Source organism: Prinia subflava, chromosome 3 (genome assembly GCF_021018805.1).
Source record: "Prinia subflava isolate CZ2003 ecotype Zambia chromosome 3, Cam_Psub_1.2, whole genome shotgun sequence".
Taxonomy (NCBI): Eukaryota; Metazoa; Chordata; class Aves; order Passeriformes; family Cisticolidae; genus Prinia; species Prinia subflava.
In genome coordinates this window covers 11,176,095-11,201,156 of record NC_086249.1, presented here as the reverse complement: position 1 = coordinate 11,201,156, position 25,062 = coordinate 11,176,095, and the positions used below count along the sequence as shown (strand labels likewise).

The 25,062-nt window shown below is 39.8% G+C and overlaps 1 protein-coding gene across 1 annotated transcript in view; it reads left to right on the top strand.

The window, feature by feature from the left end:
- The window catches only part of ROBO1 (roundabout guidance receptor 1), a 684,115-nt gene that overhangs the window by 619,163 nt on the left and 39,890 nt on the right, over positions 1-25,062 (top strand). The window contains exons 10-19 of the mRNA XM_063393929.1: positions 2,025-2,149; positions 4,024-4,195; positions 6,681-6,886; positions 8,287-8,368; positions 8,537-8,705; positions 8,804-8,970; positions 12,010-12,131; positions 14,247-14,478; positions 15,724-15,845; positions 19,304-19,475. Of these exons, the coding sequence (XP_063249999.1) occupies positions 2,025-2,149; positions 4,024-4,195; positions 6,681-6,886; positions 8,287-8,368; positions 8,537-8,705; positions 8,804-8,970; positions 12,010-12,131; positions 14,247-14,478; positions 15,724-15,845; positions 19,304-19,475 (1,569 nt within the window). The remainder of the gene's footprint in view (positions 1-2,024; positions 2,150-4,023; positions 4,196-6,680; positions 6,887-8,286; positions 8,369-8,536; positions 8,706-8,803; positions 8,971-12,009; positions 12,132-14,246; positions 14,479-15,723; positions 15,846-19,303; positions 19,476-25,062) is intronic.

Here is a 25,062-nt window from a genome sequence, read left to right as displayed (position 1 = left end):
TTTTATAAATTCTCCAATGGCTGCCTGTAAGACTAAATTCCCCCTTCCTTTTTGTGTTAAATAGTCCCTGAATGGTCATCTTGAGGTACTATAATCACAACCATCCAGCAATTTCTCCAGTGGTCAGAACCATTTTATTTTCTTTATAGTTGTACCTGTCCTCAAAATCTGGAACCTCATAAATCCTCTGCACTAGCGCAGGGTTTAGAAACCCTCAGTTCCATATGGTGTGGCATTGTGTCACAGGCTAGTACAGAAGCAGCCAAGCCCTAAATTTAACTGTATGCTAAATTTATTCTTGTTACTAGAATCTAGCAGCATAACAGAGGTGCCTCACCCTCATCTCCATTTTCCCACTTTCTCCATGTTTCCCCTCCATTTCCCCTCACCACCCCATGGCAAACCCCCAGCCGGTTCTCCCTCCCTCCAAATGAAACCTGCTGTCATGAAAGTCCTCCCACATCTTCTTCCATGGTGCTGGCTGAACGTTTCACAGCTAAATGTTTTGAAATCTGCTAATTACAGTAGATCAGTCTTGGCTTTGAGTCGTTTCTTATCTAAGGAAGTGCTAGGAAAGGTAGCATTTGCATCCAGATATAGACAATAGTGTTATGCTCCAAAAATTCCTCTCAAAGCAGGCGGGGTGTAGGAAGAATATATTCTGATATGAGCTCACCAGGGAGCAGACACAAGGCATGGGGAACAGAGAACTGCAAGAAGTGGCCCACAGGAACACTGAAAGCAATTGTTGTGTTTTTCTTTTTTTAAAAAATATTTAAGCGTTACTGAATTTATTCTAGATAAAGTCACTACTACTTGATGATTAGAAAACACATCTTTGCATTACATATTTTACAATGTTTTTAAAGGATAATCTTGTAAAAACATCAATGTTCACAAGGGAAAAAACAGAAACAAATATCAAAATAATTTGATTTCTTAAAATCAGATACAAAACAGCTCCTTTATTCTCAGTCCAAAGAAGAGGGAGAGCATAATTAGTTTCAGGCAGATGATCAGAAAGAATTGGAAATTAATAAATAAATGGTCTTTGATTTAATACACGTTTTTCAGGAAGCAAGAATTAACATCCTATAGAACATGCTAGATTTTTTTTCTGTGCTAGCATCACCAAGATATCTGATGCCACCTCTGCTGGTTTTTTGTTGTTTTTTTTTAATGTGACTGACATGATTTTTTGACATTCTACTTGCTACTGGATGAAGGGGTTGTTGAAGTCAGTATAAATCAAACAATGCTGGCAGTATTTATAATGTTAGACTGAGCAGATGTTTCAAATTTGCCTTCATTTGCATATATATTTTGTTTGAACATGCTCTTGCATATGTAAATGAGGAAGACATTTAGCTCTGCTGTTCCTTTAAATTCATTCCTTCTCAGTGTGTTTGAACTGGAGATTTTAAGTGGTTATAATTTGAATAGAATTTCTTGGGCTTTTGACTTTAAGATTTTTTGAGATCCTGACTACATCAAAAGTGTCTTATATAAGCACTTATGGGCTTTTTCTCTCGTCAGCTTTCCTAAGTCAGAGATGATGAGTTTTGTGTGTGTAAGCCTAAATTCAGAGTTACTCAGCAGTGTGTCTTGCAGCCCTTAACAAAGTGTGACCTCTGGGCCAGTTGTCCCTCAAAGACTTCTCCACTCTGGCTTGCAGCCCTGTTCCTCCTTTAAAAACCAAATTGTAGCACATTTGTTTGTTTTGGTGACTGTTGCTCTGCAAGTTGTCTCATCAAGCTGGTGGGACTTAGTTCCTTGTCCACTGGGTCAGCACTAAAAGCACATGTTGCACAGTCAGAGTTTTAATTGGGATGTCCAGACACAAAATAGATGATTTGAGTGATGCTGAAGCTGTGGCTGTTAGAGACCAATGTGTCTCTGTGCTGCCTCTCCATATTAAAGAAAGTTAACTGTTCTGCTTTATACCATTAGAAGTCAGCACGCAAACTGATGGCAGTGTGATTCATATATTTATTTGTGATTTATTTTTGGTGTTTTCCTTTCAGAGCCTCCACAGTTTGTTGTGAAGCCTCGAGACCAGGTAGCTGCACTGGGGAGAACAGTGACTTTCCAGTGTGAAGCAACTGGAAACCCTCAGCCAGCCATCTTCTGGCGGAGAGAAGGGAGTCAGGTGAAACAACCTTTCTGTCCTCCTTCCTGGCAGTTCCTTCAAGAAATGATTTCACAGGAGAGAAGAGTATTCTAGTTATTGTTTTAAAGATGTGGGAAACAGCTTTAGAGATTGGAGATGCTGGGTGCTCACTCTTTACTTCTAAGGCATTTGCATTCTAAGTGATGTCAGTCTTACTAGAACAGATCTGTGTTTTGCTGTTTCCTGTTTTCTCCATGAATGTAAAAAAAAAATCAACTGGAAACATTCCATGTTTCACTACTCTGATAACCTATTTCACCTAACAGAGAGAACTTCTAAGAAATGGAGAGATGACTTATGATGAAGTTAGGTTGAACCCCCAAACACTCCCAGATTTTCAGAAAGTTTGGGTTTATGGTGCAGCTATTAGTTCGCCATGTATTTTTGAGTTTCTGGCAGATGAAACTGTTTGCTACATTGATCTGCATGGGTAGGACTCTAGTTCTGGGCTGAGGAGAACTACTTTCCCCCTCCATCAGTTGACTGACAGACCATACCTGAATAGGTCACTTTTTTCTCCCAAGTTCCTTATTTGAATGGGAGGGAAAATTATTTCATCTTCTTTGTAAAGGATCTTGAAAGCCAGTGGGTGAAACACAATATAGCAGAGCAAGAGAAGTGCAGTTTTCTTTCAGAGTCATCCTTTGAAGGAGGGATGTGACACAAAGTATTCTTTATTGGAAGGAAAGAAGGAATATGGGACTCTGGTTTTCCTGTGAATGAAGGAATGAATGGTGCAAGAGTATATGACAGCGTTCTTTGTGTTACACAACAATAGGGCAGAGAAATTGAGAACACTTGGAGATGGGCTTCTTTACTCCATTTGCAACATTTCTGTCTGAATAACTAAGTACAACTAGATTGCTGACCAAATTTAGATTATAATCTTCAGTGGTATATACATATAGCAGTATACTGCACTTTTATTTTATGTGTTTATTTATTTATTTAGCCACATGTTGTCTAGTACACTTTTGTCTCATTTTTGACTCTGCTGAGTGGTGACCACTTGTGATGATTGAGAGAAATGAAAGAGGAGGTCAACAAATAAGGTTTGCTAGTACTGGAGAATATTGTGTCCCATTCCTTTTGACAATTTTTGGAAATGCAAAATGTAGTTAGCCAAGAAAAAGAGATAAATATACTCTCTGTAATCCTAAAGTATTCTTATTTACAAGTTGTTCAGCCAGAGGTAGAAATTCAACCCCCAACTGATTTTTGGTAAATAAGATGTATTTCATACCCAAACTATCTAAATAGTCATAGGATTTAATCCAGTATTATAAGACTTTTCATGAAACACAAACACTCTATTTTCTATATACACACATTTTCTATATACACACATACTCTGGACCTACTGTGCATCTCTTTTTTAAAAACTGCTCCATTCACAGGAAGGCAAATGTTAAAATACAGATAACTAAACCACCATCTGCATTTAAATGAAAGCAAACGAATGCCCTGGAGCAAGTTCTAAAAAAGAACATTAAAGCAAATTATTGAGGTTCACCACAGTTGCTTGCACCATTGCAGCATCTGTACATTTCACATCTTCACTAGACTCTGTTACACTTGGTGCAAAGTCCAGTATTGATCCTGGAGAGTGTTGGAGCAATCCCAAAAGCCTTACACAATTCTATGTGCATATCTGCCCCTATTTTATCATTAACAAAAATCCTTCAGAAGCTGTTCACATTGTGGTATAGACGTGCTTAAAAAAAGAAGAGCAGAATGTTTTCTGTGTAATATGAAAAGATTAATTTGTTTAGCTGTATTAAAGTTATGCTTATTGATGTTTGAATTTATTTGACCAATTTTCCCCCTCACTTTCTTTCCTGTACATCTTTTAGAATCTGCTGTTCTCATACCAGCCCCCTCAGTCATCCAGCCGATTTTCAGTTTCCCAGACAGGAGACCTCACCATCACCAATGTCCAGAGATCTGATGTTGGATACTACATCTGCCAGACTTTAAATGTTGCAGGAAGTATCATAACAAAAGCCTACTTGGAAGTTACAGATGGTAATGATAGAGTCATTTTATCATTTCCAAGTTTTTTCTTTTTATTTGAAGACAGCAGTGCGGTGATGTGACACTACTTTGAAATCTGTTTTGCATAAATGTGGATTGCATGTTTCTTTGAACATAAAATTCCTGTTTTGGCCGTCTCTGTCAGAGGCTTACAATTCTGAATGATGTGTAACTCTGTATTTCCATTTTGTGTTTGGTAAGTATATTCAGTGTATGGATTTTTGTCAGATCTGTTAATTTTTTTCTGACTCTTTTTTAGCTTCCCCCACTGGATTTAATTTACTTTTAGATTTCTTGCTGCTTAGTTCTTTATCCCTTTTATTCTGTGGCCATTTGCTTAGCACTTCCATTTACCGTTTTTTTTTCTCTGTTTCTTAATATTGTGTTTCAGCAAGGAAAAATAATATCAATCTGTATGGAGGTCAGCAGAATAACATAGAAATTATACATCCCTTTTTAGGAGTAGTTAGGGAAAAATACAAGATGAAAAAGCTACAGGGAGCATGACTACAAGTAGTAATGCATGCTGGTGTGAGGCCAGTTTGCCAATTATCAGAAATACTTCTTACTTTTAACAGCAGAGATACATGGGGAAAATACTAATCTTAGCATTTACAGGGGAAGAGGATAAGAGAGAGAATTTGAGCAGAGGGAAGCTGTTGTCTGAGAAGAGTTTCTATAAAATAGCCCTTTGCCCTATAGAAAACATAGAAATAATAAAGTACTGGAAACATGCAGTGAATCTATAGGATAAAATTGTTTCTTTATTTCCCCCTCTCCCTGGATTGATATAGGAGGAATAGGACTACATCCCTTCTGGTTCCTCACAAATTGTAAGCCACATTTCCTAATCCTCTTTTTTTTCCATTTTTTTCACTGGGGAGAAGACCATGGCAGGGTGAGAAATAAATTTACAACAGTTTTCTGCTAGTGACCTATGCCATCTGAACTTGGAAATAATCAGTTTAAATGCATTTTCTTTACTATATTCTCTGGATTGATCTGATGGGTCGATTTTTTCTATAATGGCTTGGAACAGTTTTTGATACTTTTTTAAAAGAGGAGGCAGAATATGCTGAATATTTGTAAAGGTGTTTGAATACCTTTATGAATGATTTTCCTAAGGGCAGGAGGAGTTGCCATCACCTTCAGTAGCCTTAAATCAGCCATGAATTTCAGTGTCATTAGATTTCTCCTATGAAGCACAGATCAGTCAACTCCTTACCCTTGCCAACTGCGAAGTTCTTTACAAACTTGTCAAAGTTAAATGCAAATTATAAGTGGGCTTATTTTGTCTGTTTCTGCAGAGAAAGGCTATAATGGCCTTAAAGTGTGTAGCAACACGTTGGGACAAGAACCAAAGGATAAATAATTCAGTTGAAAACAGAGTGTCATTTGAACATGCAAATGAAATTATGGGAGTTGGAATTTAGCCAAAAAAAACCCCAGTGCTAACATCCTGTCTGTTGTTATGAAAAGTAATTTAGAAATATCTGATGTTCACAGATTATCAGAACTTCAGGTTTATATTTCAGCTACCAAACCAGTTTTTAAGTTACATGAGCCCCATGCCACTGCTGAACAGATTTATAACATTTTAAATTATGGCTATTTTCCGATCATCAATCCATGTCATCTTGGATGGTGCAGGTGAAATAGATCCCTGAAACACAGCAAGATAACTTGTACCTCTTTTCTGGATAATGGAAGACTATCCATTCTTTTTTCTGTGAATACTGATACTGGTTTATATTCTTCTGTTCAGTATAATTAAATAACCCTTCAATAGCACTTAATATCCGTTGTGTGAAAGATGCATTAAATTTGACATAGACAATGGGATCGTGGGATTTGTGTCTGTGAAGTCATCATGAAAGTCAGAAACTACTGGAAAAATATTTCATAGAAGAAATCTTTCCAAAATGGTTCTATCCATTTGTGTTTGCTTTACCCTACTGCTGGGCATCTCACGATTAGGACACAGCACCAAGACGAGCTGGTGGCACATAGAAAATGGTTATTTAAGCAGTAGGTATTTGTGAGGTTATCCCTTGCTTTCCTACCTCCTTTTCCTCTGTCTTTCAATGCTGGAAGTATGAGCTGTGTTACACAGGCCTGGCAGTGGTGAAAGATGGAAAAGGTGAAATCTGTGCCTTGCCAAAGAATCTGGGAAGTCCTTTCTTTTTCCATTATCACTTCATAAAGACATTGGACTTGGAGAATGCCTGGAGGATAGCAGTGTGTAATATGCAATACTTTCTCTGTTCTGGAAATCCTGCGTTGTGTACCATTTCAAACATCCCTGGCTGTGCATCGTTACAATGCGCCCTGCCCTGAATAATGCATGCCTCCAACTTTAATTACTTCTTTAATTATTTTTAGTTTGTTTCAAAGCCTCAAGCAACTGCTGTGGCTGAGATGATTAGCAAATTGCTTCCAGTTGCAGAAATGTCTTTCCTGTTGTTTCTCCTGGCAGTGATTGCAGACCGGCCTCCCCCTGTCATCCGGCAGGGTCCTGTGAACCAGACTGTAGCTGTGGATGGTACTTTAGTGTTGAACTGTGTGGCCACAGGCACTTTAATGCCCACGATCCTCTGGAAGAAAGATGGGATCCTCATTTCCACCCAAGACTCTCGCATCAAGCAGCTGGAGACAGGAGCACTGCAAATCAGATATGCCAAGGTAGCCTGAACTGGCAAATGGCTTTTCTTGTTTTGTTTCCTTTTGTGCTTTCACCCCCAGGCATTTTTTGATGCAGTAAACCCTGTGTTTAGAATTAATTAAAGGTTGCATAAATGTACTAAAATATTTGATACTTCATGTTTTCAGATAGTACATTTTTTATGCTTAACACCTGCCTAGGGCACATTATTTCAGATTTCATAATGAAAAAGTCTGTAAAGAGGTATTAATTAAGGGAATTATTTGGTACTTAAAACATGAAGGGGAATCTCTTTCAGTGAGACAAATCATTACATTATTTGGGCTTTAACACTAATAGATTAAAAATTATCTAGTTAATTCAAATATTTATAAAGAAAACTTTTGTTTAGCATATTCAGTAATAGAGCCATGTCCACAGCTTTTTAAAAAGAGTTTTTAGTGTTTAAGCATGCTCACTCATCAGTGTAACATAGCTTAAATTGGTTAACCACCTGTCAAATACCTGGCTTCCTCAGGGAGTTATAGTACCTGGCCAGTATTGCTGCTGGTCATGCATTGCACACTTGAAAATGTTCTAAAATGTGAAGTTTTAGCATACTGGATATTCTCTGCTATCTTTTCTGTGGTTTGACATGGAGTATTTTTTTTTTTTAGGTTAGGCTGAATACATCACTTTACCATATTCCCTAGAGCTGCCCTGCTGCCAATTACAAGTTAGACTGGCTTAGAGCTTGAATCTCTGATTTTTGATGGCTTCCGTTCAGTTCTCATTCAGATCCTCAGCTGAGGCTGGGATCTGAGGAGGATAGCATTTCTTTTGGGGGAAAAAAAAGAAACACTTTTGAAATGTGATTAAGTCGCATATGGACAAATAATCCAGCATTCAGAACTGGATGAGGATAGCATATGGAGATTCTGTTTTGGGTCTGCTGTAGAGTGAAATTTATACTAACACAGGGAGCCCCATATGCACCCTGTGCAATATTTAAGCTTTGCTTTAAGGATGACATGTTCTCCAGTGCTCCAGTCCTGATAAATCCCTGGGCATCATTTATGTATAAGGTTGACAGTTGCATGGGGTCTTGTCATCTGAGTTCTTTCTCAGTTTATTTGTTGGTGCCTCTGCCGAGTAAGGAGTAAATGCCACAGGAAATGGCCTTCAGTTTGCTCATTACAGAACAGTTAACATTAAATTAGAACCTGCAGCATTTCTGATCCTTTTGTGACCGCTCAGAAATGAATACCCATTTTTGTTCCATCAAAATCGTAACTTCTAATGGAAGGAGTTTCTGGTGCAAAGTTTTTGCAGGCTGATACGTTTATCCATATCCATGGGGGAACGCAGAGAGCTGTAATCACTTTTCTAGCCCCCTGAGTGCCCAGTTGTCTCAAACATTTGTTCTCTCTTCCCCATCCAGCTGGGCGACACGGGCCGGTACACCTGCATCGCCTCGACCCCGAGCGGCGAAGCGGCGTGGAGCGCCTTCATAGAGGTCCAAGGTAAACCCACTAGGGCTCCTCTGTGTGGAGAAAATGCAGGAAGGAAAAGCAGAAACTGAAACCCACAAGTTATCTGGCTCTGTCATAAATTGTCAGCGCAGATGTGAGCAGCATTTAGCTTACAGCTGCTTCCCTGTCGTACTCAGCATTTCTCTCTCCTTTTGTCAGAGTTTGGAGTCCCAGTGCAGCCACCAAGACCCACTGACCCAAACTTGATTCCTAGTGCTCCGTCAAAGCCTGAGGTTACAGATGTCAGCAGAAATACAGTAACATTGTCATGGCAACCTAATTTGAATTCAGGTGCAACACCAACCTCTTACATAATTGAGGCCTTCAGGTACGTCAGTCTCGTGTGATCCTGCTGTCTCTACGTTTACATGTAATTTGCTGCTAAAGAGCCATGTGCTAACCTGCTGTTGTGTGTTTTATCCTTAGCCATGCATCAGGGAGCAGCTGGCAAACTGTAGCTGAAAATGTGAAAACTGAGAGTTTTGCAGTTAAAGGGCTAAAACCTAATGCAATTTATCTCTTCCTTGTGAGAGCAGCTAATGCATATGGGCTGAGCGACCCAAGCCAAATATCTGATCCAGTGAAAACTCAAGGTAAGTTTTACATACTGAGCATTTTGGGTGTCCACAGTAGCTGTCACAAATTGACTAAGCAATACCAGATGCAGGAATTCTGGTAGCTTTGGACAGTCTACCTATCCTGGCTATAATATATACCACAGTAAAACACAGTGCTTAAACTTGCATTTCTCTGTAACACAGACTCTGACAGCATGTTGCATTGCCTAAGGGAACCCTAGTATCTCTTATCCAAAGGTAGTTACAGCTTGCAGAATAGCTCTTGCTAGCAATCAAAGTAATCCCTGTTTTTTTTGAGTTCCCACACAAATCCTCAAATTCCATGGAAATGTTATTACTATGTCCAGTGAATCAAATAAGGCTTAAGACTGAGACAGGGAGAGAAACAGCATGTAATCTAAGTTGATTTCTGCTGCAATAGGAAAGGGAAAAGTTGAAAATTTGAAGGAATTTGGCATCATGAACCAGTAAAGAGGTTTTGGCAGTAAGTTACAAGTGTTTCCATAGTACAACTGTTGGAAGTAAAATAGGGTAGAAAGCAGTGCCTACAGATAGCCAAGTGGAAGAAAAGTCTGGGTAGAAGTAAATGAAGGAGTCATCCACTGACTCCAGCTGTGCCTGAAGTCCAGCTATGGACTGAGTCCATCTATGTAAAATTAAAACTATCTTTGTGTTCACTGTAGCCAATAAAGGACACTTAGAATGATGTACAGGGAATAATGCATTGCAGCTCTGAAGCCTGCATTTTTCCAGTAGAAAAGCTTAGCTTCTTAAGAAGGGGAAAGCTAGACACACTCTTTTTCAAAAAAAGAGTGATAGGGATCGTATCTTTTTGTTTGTTTGTTTTTCTGATCTTCCTGCTTACTGCAGAAACTGACCCACTGGTTTATTAAGAGTGTCTGTGTTGTATGTTTGTTTCTTTGTTTGCCTAAGTAAGTACATGTTAGTTTTTGAAAGGAAGTTCTCTAAAGGAAACAAAGCGTTTTTCTTCGGTGACTTCTCATGTTTTCTGTCGTGGGTCTGAAAGCAAGTGTTTCTCATCTCCCCTGGGTAGTAACCAGTTTCACATTGCTGTCTTTTGGTATTATGCATTTCTCCTGATGGGTGGCAATTTCGGTGTATATGTATGGACAGCAGAGTCACAGCCCCATGGAAAATCAGGATTGCACAGGTTCCCAGATCTGTTACCAAGGAGAGATTTAATAACATTTTAGTGATTCCTGATTTCTGGGACTAGAGCTGCACCAGCCTGTTTTTCATGTAGTGTGGTTTTATTTCTGGAGATGAGAAGAGGTACTGTGTCTGTCCAAACTAACTCACTACTGACCTAATTCTGAAAAACAGCAAATGTTCTGTTCACCCAGGTGAATGGTTTATAGTGACATGGAAAAGCTTCACTGTTCTCTGGGCACCTAGTAGAGATGAAAACCCAAGAGCCACGCAATACCTCAGTGAAAATAACAACTAACACATAAAATTTTCTCAAATTTTAAGAAATTTAATCAAGTGTGAAGTCCTTTAGAGCACTTCTGCTCCTCTTCCAACATAATTTCATTTTTATTTAAGTTGTGGTCTAGATAAGCAAGTTCAAAAATTTCCAGTTGGTTTTTGTCTAGAGGGTGGTTTAGTCTAGTCCTAATTGCTTGTTCTGTCTACAAACCAAGATGAAGGTACCTTCAGTGCCTTCATCCCTTCAGCACTACCTTCATCTTTGCACTTTACAAACATTAACAACCACATTCTTGGGTGATTTCACTGACAGTCCCTGTCCTGGAAGCTTGGAGCTGAAACAAGAGAGCACACACATCATTTTATAGCACAGATGTGCAAATGGCTGAGCCTGTGAATAGTTTGATCCATATTGTGGATGACTCATCTCTTTTGACTAGCAAAGCTAGAACTAATTATTCCACTGGCTTTCCTGTTACATTCTGAGCAGGGTGATATTTAGGCAATGCTCCCAAATAGAAGCTTTTATCTTCAATGCTTTCAAACTTTGGGAGGAGGGAAATACTGTGATAATGGACTGTTTGCAGTACATACTACATGTGGATACAGCAGTGACTCAGTGGAGGATTTCTTTTTGGTTTTGTTCTTTTGTTATTACCGATGCTGCTTGCTAAGAATCCAGATTTGTCACTCACTGACTACACATTAACCTCAGCAGTAATCGCTGCAAGTACTTTTCATGAATTTCCAGTCATAGCATTTTAGCCATAGTCAGCATGGTATTTGTTTAAAATGAGGTGATCAAGGAGTGAGATGTGAACCTAGAACAGAAACTGTTCCTCTGTTTTCAGAGCACATGTTTTAGATACCCTCTTAGTGATTACCCTGTAAATTTTACACGTCTGACAGTCATTCCGTTTCAGTTAAATGTGCTTTCCAAGGGCTCAGTATGCAAAAAATATGTGTTTTCATCATACTATTGCGTGTTTTGAGAGGAATTTGTCCCTTCATGCATATGAATAATCCTTCCAGCTATAGGAGAGACCAAATGTCAGATGATCCAGACAGCCCTCAGCTGGGCTCTGCCTTCTGTTTACAGAAGCCTCTTGCCCTTGGACAAGCTGCAGCCAAATGACTAATTTATCTTTTCTCTGGTTGTTAACATTATTTTGTGGTAACACCAAGTTTGTCATGAATTTATATAAAGATACAGCCTCTGCTTTTGCTGTTCTTTATAGGTCTCCTGTTCTCTTGGATCTGGCAGTGGGAAATAGAATGTTTTCTCCTCCCATCAGGAAAGAATAAAGAGATGCTGCTGTAGCCATTTACCAAAGCCATCCTTGAGTGTGGTGTGTCATTCTGTGCAGCATTACCCTCACATTTCTGTCAAAGGAAGTGCAGTGTCTTGAGTTTGTACTACCTAAACTTTGGTGATATGCTCCAGAAAATGCTTCATGTAGTTTTTTCTAACATGATTGGGAAGTAGTTAGGATCAACTTCATTACTGATAGCATCATATACTTTCTGACATACTCATTTGTATTTACATGTACTTATTTCAACAATCGTGTGTACTTGTGAGAATGGAATCTTAAATTATTGCAGATGTTCCACCAACAAGTCAAGGTGTGGATCACAAGCAGGTCCAGAGGGAGCTGGGTGACGTGGTGCTCCATCTGCACAACCCTACAATCCTTTCCTCCTCCTCCATCGAAGTTCACTGGACTGTGAGTACCAATCTGTGCCCTGCTGGTGTCACATGTGCTGCTGAGGTGTCCTGCTGCCACTGCAGTGGGGTCACACTTTAGGAAGCTGAGTGGTTGGTATGCTTCCAAATGTTCTTCTCTGGGAAGAGTGCTACTTGTGCTCTGCTTTTCTACTTCATTAAATTTTACCCATTTTCTCCATCTTTGTCTCCACAGAGAGTGCTGTTTACAATAGGGTGAGGGTTTCAGAGTCCCACTCTGGGCAGCTAAAGGATTGATCAAAGCCCTCCTAAGCCATATCAGCTGAAACCTTTGCACTGCTTTCAGCAGGACATGTATCAGTCCCTCAATGAGATAACATGGGCAACTCCCTGTCTGTCAGTCACCTGTCACAAATCAAATAGCCTCATCTGAAACTCTCCTGTGGTGTGCTGAGTGCACATGGTGTGGGAGAAGAGGTAAAAAAGGCAATGTCATATGGATGTTGCTCTGGCACCAGGAAATTGGCCACATGGAGGACATAGCAGAGGAACTGAGAGAGGGAGGAATGTGACTCAAAGATCAGCTTTAAAATGGAATGCAGAATTAGGAAAAAGTTGGGGATATAATTATACCATGTACAGAAATAAGGACTCCATGAGGAGTGAGCTTTGAGGTCTTTGTAGGAGATCCATCTGAACATTCCAATATATTGTCAGGGATAGTGTGGGACAGCACGGGCTGTATCTCCTGCCATGCCATAGCAGAATATTTTGAACAGGAACAAAAGGCATTTTGACTTTGTAGAAGAGCCATAGCCCAAAGGAGTCCTGATGAGTGCCTAGGGCTCCTCAAAGGTGCAATAATATCTGCTGTGTTGCACTGTAATTGCACTCTCACCTGCACTACAGCCACCTGCAGCAAGCAATCTCCTGTTTTAACTAATACATTTAAACATCTTTCAGGTTCCTAGCAAGTTTTGTTTGACCTTTACTTACAGAACAACCTTTTCCAGACAGGCAGCTTTTGTCAGTCTCTTGGGTGGCCTGTGGCTTCTCTGCAATTTCAAAAAATAAGCATTACCTCAGTTTCAGCTAACACATGCATTCTTTATGTGATTATTAAAAATGAAATGTGGTGCTCTTCGGAGTAAAATTGCAAGCACATAGTTTTATTATATCACTGTATGAGATTTTTGAAAACAGGAAAATCTGATGCACTTTAAAATTTTTATTGTGGTTGTTACTAGACTTCCTTATTCATCAGAAATTGAAACCAGCAGTTAAAAAGATAGTGAATGCTCCACAACAGATCAGTTGTATAAGGCAACTTTCTGTTTCAGCTACAGCCAAACATATTGGATCTGCCCTTGATTACACTCAGATCTCTTTCTGCATACACTTGGTAAAAAATTGCCTTAGTTTGAAAAGCACTCAGGATCATTGAGCATCAGCTTGATTTGCTTTTCCAAGTCTCATACATGTTACCACACTGAGTTTTATGTTCCCTCTTGGAGCCTGGCCCTTTCCTTCTAGCAGAGAGCCTCCCACTGAGTGGGTGGACATGGGCAAGTCTTTGGAGAGATCTGCCCTCTGACAGAGCCCAGCCACAGCAATGGAGGCAGTGCCAGCTGGCCACCCTCTCCATTTGCCTTCTCCAAAAAGAAGCAGGCAGGGAGCAGTGCTCATTTCATGGGTTTTGGGAAGTTTCCACACCTCGGGAGAGTTGACAGGCTCTCTCTTTGATCTCCATGTTCATCCCCTTGAGGCATGGCACTGTGAATCTCCCTTTCCCCATGTGCCCAGCCCTGCTCTGCAGATTCAGGTGGGCAGCAGTCTGACCTGTGCCAAGCTCTTTTCCTCCATGGAGGCAAAGACTGCATTCATGGAGCCTGGGGCATATTGGAGAACTTCGTTATCCCCCTTTAATGCCTTCCTAAATCCAGGGAAACCAGCACAGCTCTACCAGCATCAAAGAGATTAATGCACTTGTGAAGCAGGCCTGTAATTTGCTGTAATGCAAGCTTTATCTGCTTTGGCAGTGATGTTTATTTTGAATAACATGAGGGATAGTCCGGGGGCGGTGCACGGTGTCATGGGCATCACCCCTGGTTCCTGCCTGTTCATGGATCTGTTCCGTGTTCTGCTGTCTTGCCAGGTGGACCAGCAATCCCAGTATATCCAAGGATATAAAATCCTGTACCGCCCCACACCAGCATCTTACGGAGAATCAGAGTGGTTAATCTTTGAAGTGAGGACTCCAACCAAAAACAGTGTGATCATTCCGGAGCTGAAGAAAGGCGTCAACTACGAAATCAAGGCCCGCCCTTTCTTTAATGAGTTTCAGGGAGCAGACAGTGAAGTGAAATTTGCAAAGACCCTGGAAGAAGGCAAGTAGGAGCTCGGCTGTCTTCGTCTTTCCTTTTTGAAGTAGCAGCCTGGCCAGCTTTCCTCTGATATGTTCATTATTTGATCTCGTTTGAAGTGCATGCTGTTTGAGAGCAGCAATCTGTGGCAGAGGAGACTGATCATTATGTGAATTGTTTGGTGACACAGAAGTAAATATTCTGAGCCAGGCATGAGAGACAGAGAGAGAGGGATGTGCAAAAATCCCCTGCAACACACAATGGGAAATGCACTTTTTTATCTTCCCTGCAGTGTGTGCACTCCTCCCTGCTGAGTTCATGGGCTGGACACAAGTGACTACTGTCAGATTCAAGCACTTGCTAATCACTATCTTGAGCAGATAGCAGACACCACAGAAATCATCAAAGCAGTGTAGCTGGGGGAATGGAAACCATGGTTTTTAGAAGGCTTTTATATGTGGATCAATCAGGGAGACAAAATGCAAGGATGAATGAGGGCAACAGAGTGAGCTAAATTATGTATTTCCATCTCATACATTTGCTAAAAAGACAAGGTTCATAAAGCTTTTCCTTTTGTTGCTGCACAGGCACGATAAGTATGCAAGGTGGCCAGTGCCTCTGAATAGGGATTTTGGTGCTTCTGCTAGGATGTGCAGCCTTTCCCTTTCTATCTTCCTCCTCCATTAGGAATGCTGTGTAGCTCCAGTTTATTGATGCATGTGTTTCAAAAGGTGTGCATAGTTGCATTCATCCTAAGCATCAGCTAAGCATCCACTTCTTAGAAGGATTCTTTCAAATTCAAAACATAAATTATTATTGTAAATATTTTAATACTAACACATTCTGCCCAGATTTTGGTAAGTGTTGTATACTTAGTATTTTTCACACACTAGAGGAACTGAGATTTAGATTGGGGACCGTATAGGATTTATTTTTCAAAACAGTTGATCCTGGGTGAGATGATTTGAGACCAGTGAGGAACTCAGTGCCCAGAACTGTGACATGCAGGTAATGGATATGTGAGAGCACAATTTGGAGTGTTACTTTTCCTGGCCTGTACAGCAGAACTCAAAGCCTGGTTGTTGGGTTATACATTTTCCTTCTGTATCATTTTATCTTGTGGGCACAAACTGCCCTCAGTGAAGGGTGGGGCATAAAAGATTGCGTTTGTAGAGCCCAGAAACCATCTTGCAGTTTAGAAAGCTCTCTTGTGCAGTGGGTGTGGGTGTGGCAGACGTAACCATTGAATCCTTCTCTCCCAACAAACAGCTCCCAGCGCCCCGCCTCAGAGTGTGTCAGTGACTAAGAACGACGGGAACGGGACAGCCATCGTGGTCACCTGGCAGCCACCCCCCGAGGACAACCAGAACGGGATGGTGCAGGAGTACAAGGTATGCTGGCATGGCTTGGTCCCCTGGCACGGGCAGCCTGGCCAGGTAGCGAGGGAAGGGCTGTTCGTGGGTGCTTGGCTCCATCTTCTGGTTACTCACAGAAAACAGGAGAGAAAGTCACTGCTGTGCATCCAATCTGTGTTTAGTGATTGTGCCAAGGTGGTGGAAGGCAATTAAAACAGCCTCCATAAATCAAAGCAAAGGGTCAACACTTAATTAAAACAGCTCCTGCCTTGCCTTCATTATGACTTGGGCAGTGCACACAGAAGGGGAGAGGGAATCATACCTGTTTGAGAACTGCTTTGTGGCTCTTAAGACACTGGCCAAGGTAGTAAATATAAACAGGCTTAATGAGTTGAAAAGCTCAGGGATAATAATTAACAGTGTTAAGATCTGAGTAAATTATGCATAGCTGGGTAGTTAAAACAAATGGAAAACTTTCAAGGAAAGAATGTGCTTCTATGATAATAAATCTATTAGTGCATAGAAATTTTTTCTTTTCTTCCAAATACAGTTCTCATTATGCTATTTAATTTTTAACAAATTGAAAGTGCATTAAAAATATTTATTGTTTGTTATTCATTTATGAACACAGACTGAATTTGCAGTTTTATTTTTTTGGTGATAATTTACATAGCAAAGAAAATATTTTTTTTTTCCTAAGCAAGCTAGAGATGTTTTAAATGTAGATATCAAGCAAGTTTTGTAGCTGTGGAAGGGCAGGAACTTTAGTTATAGCCCTCTGCAAATGCACATTATTGAGAAAATCTTAAACATATATTCCCAGCCATCAAAACTCATTCTGACTTTTTTCCCTCTCACTAAAAAATGGGAAAGGGAAGAAATTTCTAAGCTTCATGGTCAATTTGCAATAATAAAACCCTTTTCAGAACCTGGTCAACTGGCAAAAAAAAAAAAAAGTCCGTTTATGGCCTAGTTTCAGATATAGAATATAATGTAATTGGAAAAAATACCTGTGAAGTTATTTCATTTAAAGACAGACCTTGAGGTGGAGAGATGAAATTATTTCCAACAAGAAACTCCATCAGAGGAATGTTAAGGTTGAGATGACACAACGATAAAAGTCAGGAAATTCACATTTCTGAGTGGTGTTATCCCTAGCCCACCTCCCAGGATTTTGAGGTGACAGGCTACTAGGTGCTGGAGCAAACACACTGTAGTGCTCATGTAGCAGTAGATGGCACACTGGCACATTTTCCATCTGTATTTGTTGCACTGATGCCTTTATTTTCCTTTGTGCTTTTCATCATGGACAGAAAACAGACATAAAAAATCTGTGAAAATACATATGCCATTCCTACTTAAGTTGCTATATGTAATTACTGGTTTTGTCAAAAAAACTAAAGAAAAGCAGAACTGCTGATTTTAGATTAAGAACTAATAACAAGAAAAAATCCAAATAGAAGTCTTGTGAAATTTTCTCTTTTTTCTTCCCCTTTTGTTTTTCTATCTTCTGTTTTCTCTCAGGAAATAAAAAAAAGGTATGCATATGTGGGGCAGTTCATTATTTTCTCAGCATCTCAGATCAAAGGCAAGAGTGTACCTACTTTAAAGGATAAAATAAATGGGAAAAAGAATACTGTCTTAATTGAAGAATTGTCAGTAGCACACACAAAACCCCAGAAATTCAAATTCACAGCATAAGTAATTTTATCCTTCCGTAACACAAAGTTAGAAATTCTCTTCTTATAGTAATTCTCTCTTCACTTATGTTTGTGTTATAATGTGAATTCATTCTTCTTTTATAACACTCTAAAAGTTCATTTTCACTTGCCTATTTGTACAGTCAAATGTAGAATGGCAAGTACTGAACAACTTGATGTTTGACCTGACATTCTTGTTTCATGCACTTCTCCATGTGCTTAAGCACCTAAGAAGAAAAACTTTTTTTTCAATTAGCAGTTCATGATTACAAGTACATAATAAATGGGTTTCATTGTTTGCACATGCACCATTTTACAAGACAACAGTAATAATTTCTATGAAAATGCCCTAAGTCAAAATGTAGGTTTAAGTGTTTTGTTCCTCACTGTATTCTTATTTATGTAAGAGCATTTTTGTGACCATCCTTTAGGATTCAAGAGCAATATTAGTAATAGTTTTACTCCTAGCACTGGTTGAAACAGTCTCTGTGTAGTATCAGAATACAAAAAGTAGATTCTCTTCATGGGCTCCGACCTGCTCTGCAGCAGCACTTGTGTATATCCTGTGCTGGGATTCTATTTCAAAGGAACTTAAAATGCATTTCACATCCTCACAGTGTCCCACTAGCCTTGTTTCAGTCCATGGCATCCAGAGAAGGAAAAAGGGTCTTTACAATGTCCTGAAGGTGAGATAAAATTTCCAGTGTCCGGGCAGAAAGGGCTGTGCAGAGGGGGCTGTAGCAATTGTTCTGCAAGTGGAAATCTATCCCCCTCACCTGGCAATCTCCACAGCAGCAGGACTGCTCGAGGGATTTAAAGCAGCTATCTGCGTACTAAATCTTTTAGGAGCTCCATATGTTGAAAGCAAAATCTTCCCTCCCGAGTACAATTGGCCCAGGTTCTGATATGCTCAGCCAAGTTTGCTTCTTTACAGATAAAGTATTGAATTTAGCTAATTTAACTTTCTGGATAAGTGTTCTTTGTAGAGCAGTACATTTGTGAAAAGGGCACAAAAAGGAAATAGGCAGAGCTTCATGATTTTTTTTAGCAGATGTAGATTAGCTGCCACTTCACCTTGAATAGCAGTTGGGAGTTCAACCATCCTCCTAAAACCATTTGCTACATCAGTGGCTCAGGCCTAAAGAGATAAAGGTGTCTCATCATATTGTTTCTCCCAGCCATTTAATGTCACTGATGAATATATGAAGTTGTGATTTGAAGTCACTAGACCTGTATCTTGGTCTCAACCAAAAAATGAGATCTGATGTCACACTGTGGTCTCAATTAGAAGACAGCATATCACTCAATATTTGCCCCTTGCTGCCATCTGAAAAAGAAGAAAAAACAAAATCTTTTGGATTCCAGCATTACATCAGTTCTTTTAAGATGTCATGTGATGAAAGACTCGCTTGTGTACTTGACTGACACATAATTCCTGAAGAGGAGAATTGCAAATTCATTTAACTGAATGCTCTTACTTGGTTGTTTATATGAGCAGTTCTTGGCTGTGGGGCTTCCTTCACTTCTTCTGTGCTTGTAGTTTCATCAGCACGTGTTGAACTCTGAATGAATTGTGATAAACTCATCAAATAATGGTAGTAGTTGGAGCAGCTCTTGGAACAAGAAGTATCTTTTCAGTATTCATAGAGGGCCTAGGACAGCAATCCATGACGGCGGATATTAGGACGGTGACAAAACGTGAATTTCTGCATCCAGAAGAAAAGCACGTGTCACCTTCCCTTCCTCTTACCCCTCAGTGCTGGATTTTGAGTATTTACATTTGCTTCCCTGCAGGTTTGGTGCCTTGGCAATGAGAGCAGATACCACATCAACAAGACAGTGGATGGCACCACCTTCTCCGTGGTCATCCCCTCGCTGGTCCCCGGCATCCGCTACAGCGTGGAGGTGGCTGCCAGCACTGGGGCAGGGCCTGGAGTGAAAAGCGATCCCCAGTTTATCCAGTTAGGTAAGCTCCCTGGTAATGCTGCCTGCTCCTTTGGGTGATGTCTGTTTGTTTGCTCTCACCTTTTATGGCACCAGGAATGCTCTCAGGACGAGTGAAATAGATAGTGTTACTTGATCCCTGGAGTAGCAGGATTTGGCATTTCTGGTTTTAAACTTGCCTCAGAACTGCATTCTAAAGGTGGGATTAAAACAGCACAGGAGATTTTGGGGTTTTTTAATCTCCCAGTTCAGCAGCGCTTTTTAGTAGTTGACTTTTCAAAGTGAATTTTCACTCTCAAGACTGGTGTAATAAAACTTTCAGGGGAGTATGAATCACTAGGTGTTGATCCACTTTAGGGGTGTAATTTATCTTGACCAAGTTGTATCATTACTGAAGCAAAGAAACAAGCATCCTAAAATTAGGCACAATAAATACCAACTATGTGTGAAAGCTAGTAAATAACCTGAGCACAGGAAAGAAGATGTACACAAATGATTTACTATGATTTGACTTTCTAATCTCATTTACACCAGACGTGGCTGTCGTAAATGTCGACCAGGGACATTGCTCCTGGATGTTTCTGGGAAAAATGCATCTTTGCTGTTGGTTAGCTGAAGATTATTTAAAGTAGCTTTAAGTATAGTCATATGATGCTTTATGGTATGCCTGGAGCAACATACCTTATCATTACAGTATATAATTATGAAAGCAAGCTCAGCATGTTGCTTTGGACTTTATGTCCTGTCTGTCTCTGTATCATTAGTAGATCTACCTTCTTATTTCACTTGTTATATTTAAAAATCTATAATTAGGAGCATGTGGAAACAAGACAGAGCAACTAATATGGAAAATTACTTGTACATTTCCTAGGGTATTAAAAAGAAGGCCATCTTTATCTTACTTAAATTAAACAGGTATATGATTCCCAATTACATTGATGGAGATTTTACAATAAAATTGCACACAGCTTGTATGATATTCCATTAACATGGAATTCTTACAGGAAAACCCTGTGGATATTTGTTGGATTGTTCCTCCCTACAGCCAGCTACCATTCACAGTTCTCTACAGGCAGCCAAAATCAAGCTCATTCTATATGGCTTAGGTTTTGAAAATTCTGCATTAGTGAGGTTTATGAGGATAACCTCAAACATTCAAAGCCAAAGGTTCCATAACCACTTCTTTTTTTCTCTTTTGTCTGATGATAAGAAAATTGTAAATGAAGGTGAATTTTACAATGGAACTTAATCACTTTGAGGTTTTGTTAAGTGAAAAAAGAAACAAATGAAACTGTCGGGGTAAGATTTTTGCCCACTTCTGGGTTCCTGGCCTTTATTGGCACCATGTTAGAAAACAAGAAGTGATCCCACACACCTTGAAAGGTGTTCAGATGTGCAAGTCTGGTAGAACACACGTATTTCCTCATGGTTGGAGTTTGCTTTCACTGCTTGCCTCTAATTAAATGGCATGGCCAAATCTAGGTGCACTGTAGTAAATCCCATAATTTGGTTGTTACATGGCAAAGATGTGGAGACAGGAGTCTTGTGGAGATCCATGCCACAAAAACCAGAACGATGAAATATCTAGATGGTGCTAAACCCTGTCAGCAATGGCAGGAGGCTGTTGAAAATTAGTGCTTAAATTTAAGAGGTAGCACTCTTTGGTAGCACAGATCAGTCTAAATCATCCAGGTAGAAGAAGGGCTGCAGATTATCCAGCTCTGCCCTGTGATGCAAGTTCTCCTCCAGCCCCCTCAAGGAACTGGATTCCTAGTTCTTAGAAGTGCTCCCAGCGTGGGGGTGGAGCAGAGTTTTCTGGGCAGCTTTCTGAAGAAAGAAATTAATTTGTTGATGTCATCAGTTGGCATTTTTCACCAGCAATAAATTACATTGTTACAAAGAGAGGGAAGGGAGGCCAGGGAGGGGGAGGAAGGAGGACTAAGGATGCTCCTTGTAGAAAGTTTTAAACAGTCCTGACACGCTCTATGTGTGCGCTCTAAGAACTGTGTGACAGCTTCAAGCTACTGCATTTCTCACACTGCTCCCAGCTAGTCTTTCAGGAAATCTTTCCCTGATACCTGAATTAATTCTATCCTTCATCTAGAAAAAAAAAAAAATAGGAATTCCATATGCGAAAACGGAATATACTGTGTGATTCTGAGGTTCACTTTTTAAATGAGAGCTCTTCATTAAAATCCAACGTTTGTCTCCTTATGATGCGTTTTCACACAAAAATATGAGACTGGGCTGTGCCTGGCTCCAGGGCTCCTCTTGGAGCCTGTGTTGCCATGTGGGATGCTCCAGGTTTGTGACCTGGCAGAGTCTCAGCCGGGTGTGTGACAGGAAGGAGCCTCACCTTTCGGGGCTGCCTTCCAGAAGGGGAGGGCAGGGCAGGAGGCTCTGGGTTCCCCGGGAGCTGAGGCGTGCAGTGGCAGTGCCACACGTCAGCCGAGCTGTGATAAATGACCTTGTGTGCACTTAACCTGCTGCGGGGACAGGGACAAATCGTCATCTCCAAGCTCCCTCATTTTCCACTTCTCTCTGGCATGAAGCAGCTCGCTGAGCTGTGGTGCCCCAGACTTCCTGCACCACCAGGGACAAGCCAGTGAAATAACTCGTTTGTTATTCATAAAATCATGAGATCAGGTGAAAAATTAGGTGTCTCCTTAAAACACCCTGCGCGAAGCTTCTCAATTTGCCTCTTGGCTTTTGAATGACCTTTTAAAGCTTTCTGTGCAATTCCAAAGACTGAAAAATAAATGTTTGTTTATTTGTTTTCAAATAATAGATATTTTACATAAAGACTGCAAAAGCTTTAGTGTTTAGGAAAAGAAATTTATGAGACCTAGCCACAACTTGCTATATTATGCTTATAATGTGCTGGGGAGAAACAAAATCACAGGATTTCAACAGAACTTTTTTTTTTTCCTTGTCACAACATGTAACTTAAAGACATTGTTTACAAAAATGCTCTGTACAGAAAGATGAGAATTGGCAATTTCTTCCAGGTCTCTGGCCTAGCTTTTGTGGAGTGATGGGATACTGCCTGTGGTAGCTTGGCAGTATTACCTATGCTTGTTGACAGATAATTAGTGACATGTTGTGATGTATTTTGTTTCTGCTACCAGCTCTGAGAAGCCCCACAACTGCAGTTAATGTTACTCTTAAACACCTGACTTGTGTGACTATATGGTGTGCAGTTATTTATTAAGAGATGTCTTCACAATTACTGTAAATGTTGGGTATATTATTCAACCAGTGGATGTCTCAAGTGTACAAAACACAAGTCTCAGTGAATCTTTATTATTCTAATTGCCTCATTTAGGAGATGTGATTTGTGAACTAGCTGGCATGCCTTCAGGATATTATTCTGTCAGCCCCTAAGGTACTTTGAGTGTCATATGTAAGGGATTTTTTGTTGATATTTTTGTTTGTGGCCTGCAAACAACTTAAGAAAGTAATGTTTATTTTTACCCCTCACAGTCAACCCTTTCAAATAAGTTTGATGCTGTCACCTCAAGCTGTATAAGATTGAAGTGCACAATTGATACTTTATCAGTCTGGGAAATGTACATATAGAAAGGAGACAAAATAGCATATTCTTACCTTGGTAGTATTTCACCAAATAATCTTCATATTGCATCATGCACATATATTTGAGAAAACACTCAATATGCTACAGATTTCAGGTGTTTTTCAAGTTTTTAATTGCCAGAAATATCAATGTCAACACCATTTAGATACTCCTACCCACTGTTTGTACATTTTGTATACTGAATGGGACGTGCCTATGGAGAAATACCGTTCCATGGGTTGTACAAGGCAAATTAACTTCCTTGCACATCTGTGAACCTGGAATTTCCTGTCTTTTTTGAATCTTTGGCATTCCAATCTTAAATGTATACTAATCTTTTATTTATCATTTAGCAACTTAAATGCTAGCTTTACATTATTATTATTTGTATTAATATTTAAAATTAGAGGATTAGAGGTTCCAGTTCTTGTCTATGTAAATTCTAATTAGTTTCCATTGAAGTTTGAAACTCGGAGCTTCAAGACATTCAAATCTAGTAGCTTGTGAGCAAAAGCCAGAGCAACACTATCTGTGATTAAAAGGAAAGCTCTTATCTCGGGGTAGAAGAAGGGAGGAGTCACTGTGATAACATGCTGGTTCCTGGGAGCTGTGGGGTCAGCCTGCTCCAACATCTCTGAGCCATTTCCAAGCACATTAAATGCTGTGGCTGCTGCTCTGGCAGCAGGATGCACTTTGCCACAGAATGTTTATGTTCATTTATTGTTTTGGCACATCTCACTGGAAGGGTGCAAGCAGGAGCAGGAATGTTCATTATGAACACTTTATATATCAGTCAAAGTTTTCCTGGGATGAAGAAAAAGTAGACTTTTTTAATTTTTTTTTTTTTTTTTTTAGTTCAACAGTTATTTCCAAGACTGATCATTCAGGATCTCACAGGGCTATGAGGGAGAGGGAAGCTGCCCATCTCAAAGAAAGGCTTCCAAGATAATGTTCCTGGAAGTTTTTAGTGATGCGGAGGTCACTACATTTCATTCTTTCTATATTTAGCTTACTTTCTATTTTTGAATTATAAGAGGAGTAGGATATAGTCAAATGTGACCTCTTGAAAGCCCCTCCATCTCCTCTTCTCCTGTGCTGTTTATCTGACTGTATGTGAACATAGATGCATTTTTCTCTTTCCCATGTGCATAGATCTATACCAGCTTATGTAATGGCTCTAACAGTCCACCCATATTCAATGTGCCAGAAGCCTAATTTCTTAAAAGAAAGCTTCTTATTATGCTGTTCTTACACATGCAATGGCAAGTAAAATAATAGCATGAAATTAATGTTCATTAAAAATTAGGATAATAAGCAGTCAAAGATTCTTCAGGATTTTATATATTCAGACCCATGTTGACTGATCAATGCAAACTGTTTGTGTATAGAAGTACTGTCTTTTTTGTATGACTGAATTGTTGACATGTTTAGAAAACATCCTTGTTTGGGTTTTGAGTTTGTGATTATTTTTTCTCCTGGATTTATTGTTTTAAAATATATATTTTAAGGATGAGACAAAAAATATTTGTCACTCTTATTTATTCAGGACCAGAGGCTCTGCATAAATGTATTATTCTATTCCATTAAGTCGTATAAGGGACTGTAGCTGTTTAAAGACACAGAAATTACTCATTTGGAAAAGGAGACTGACGATGCAAGTTTTCATATCTTAATATGGCCTCAGCTGCAGAGAGACAAAAGATGAGATGACAGCTTTAATTCATTGGTCACAGTATACTTTATACATTTAAGCCCATCTGGCCACTTGTGTGGAACTTCACTTGGCTGTCTCCATAAAATCTGAAGCAACCCATCTTAACCTTGCACAAATAGGCGTGAAATCCATAAACCCAGCAGACACAAAGAGTGTATTAGTAAGAAAAGAATGAGTCTGCCTGGTGAACTTTCAGGCTAGGCAGTGCACTTAGGATTACAGAAGATAAAGAGAGCTAGAATATGAAATAAAATTTCCAATAAGGTAGCAGTCAATGGCAGGGATGATTTCTCGGCAAAATAGATATTTGGCTTCAAGGTC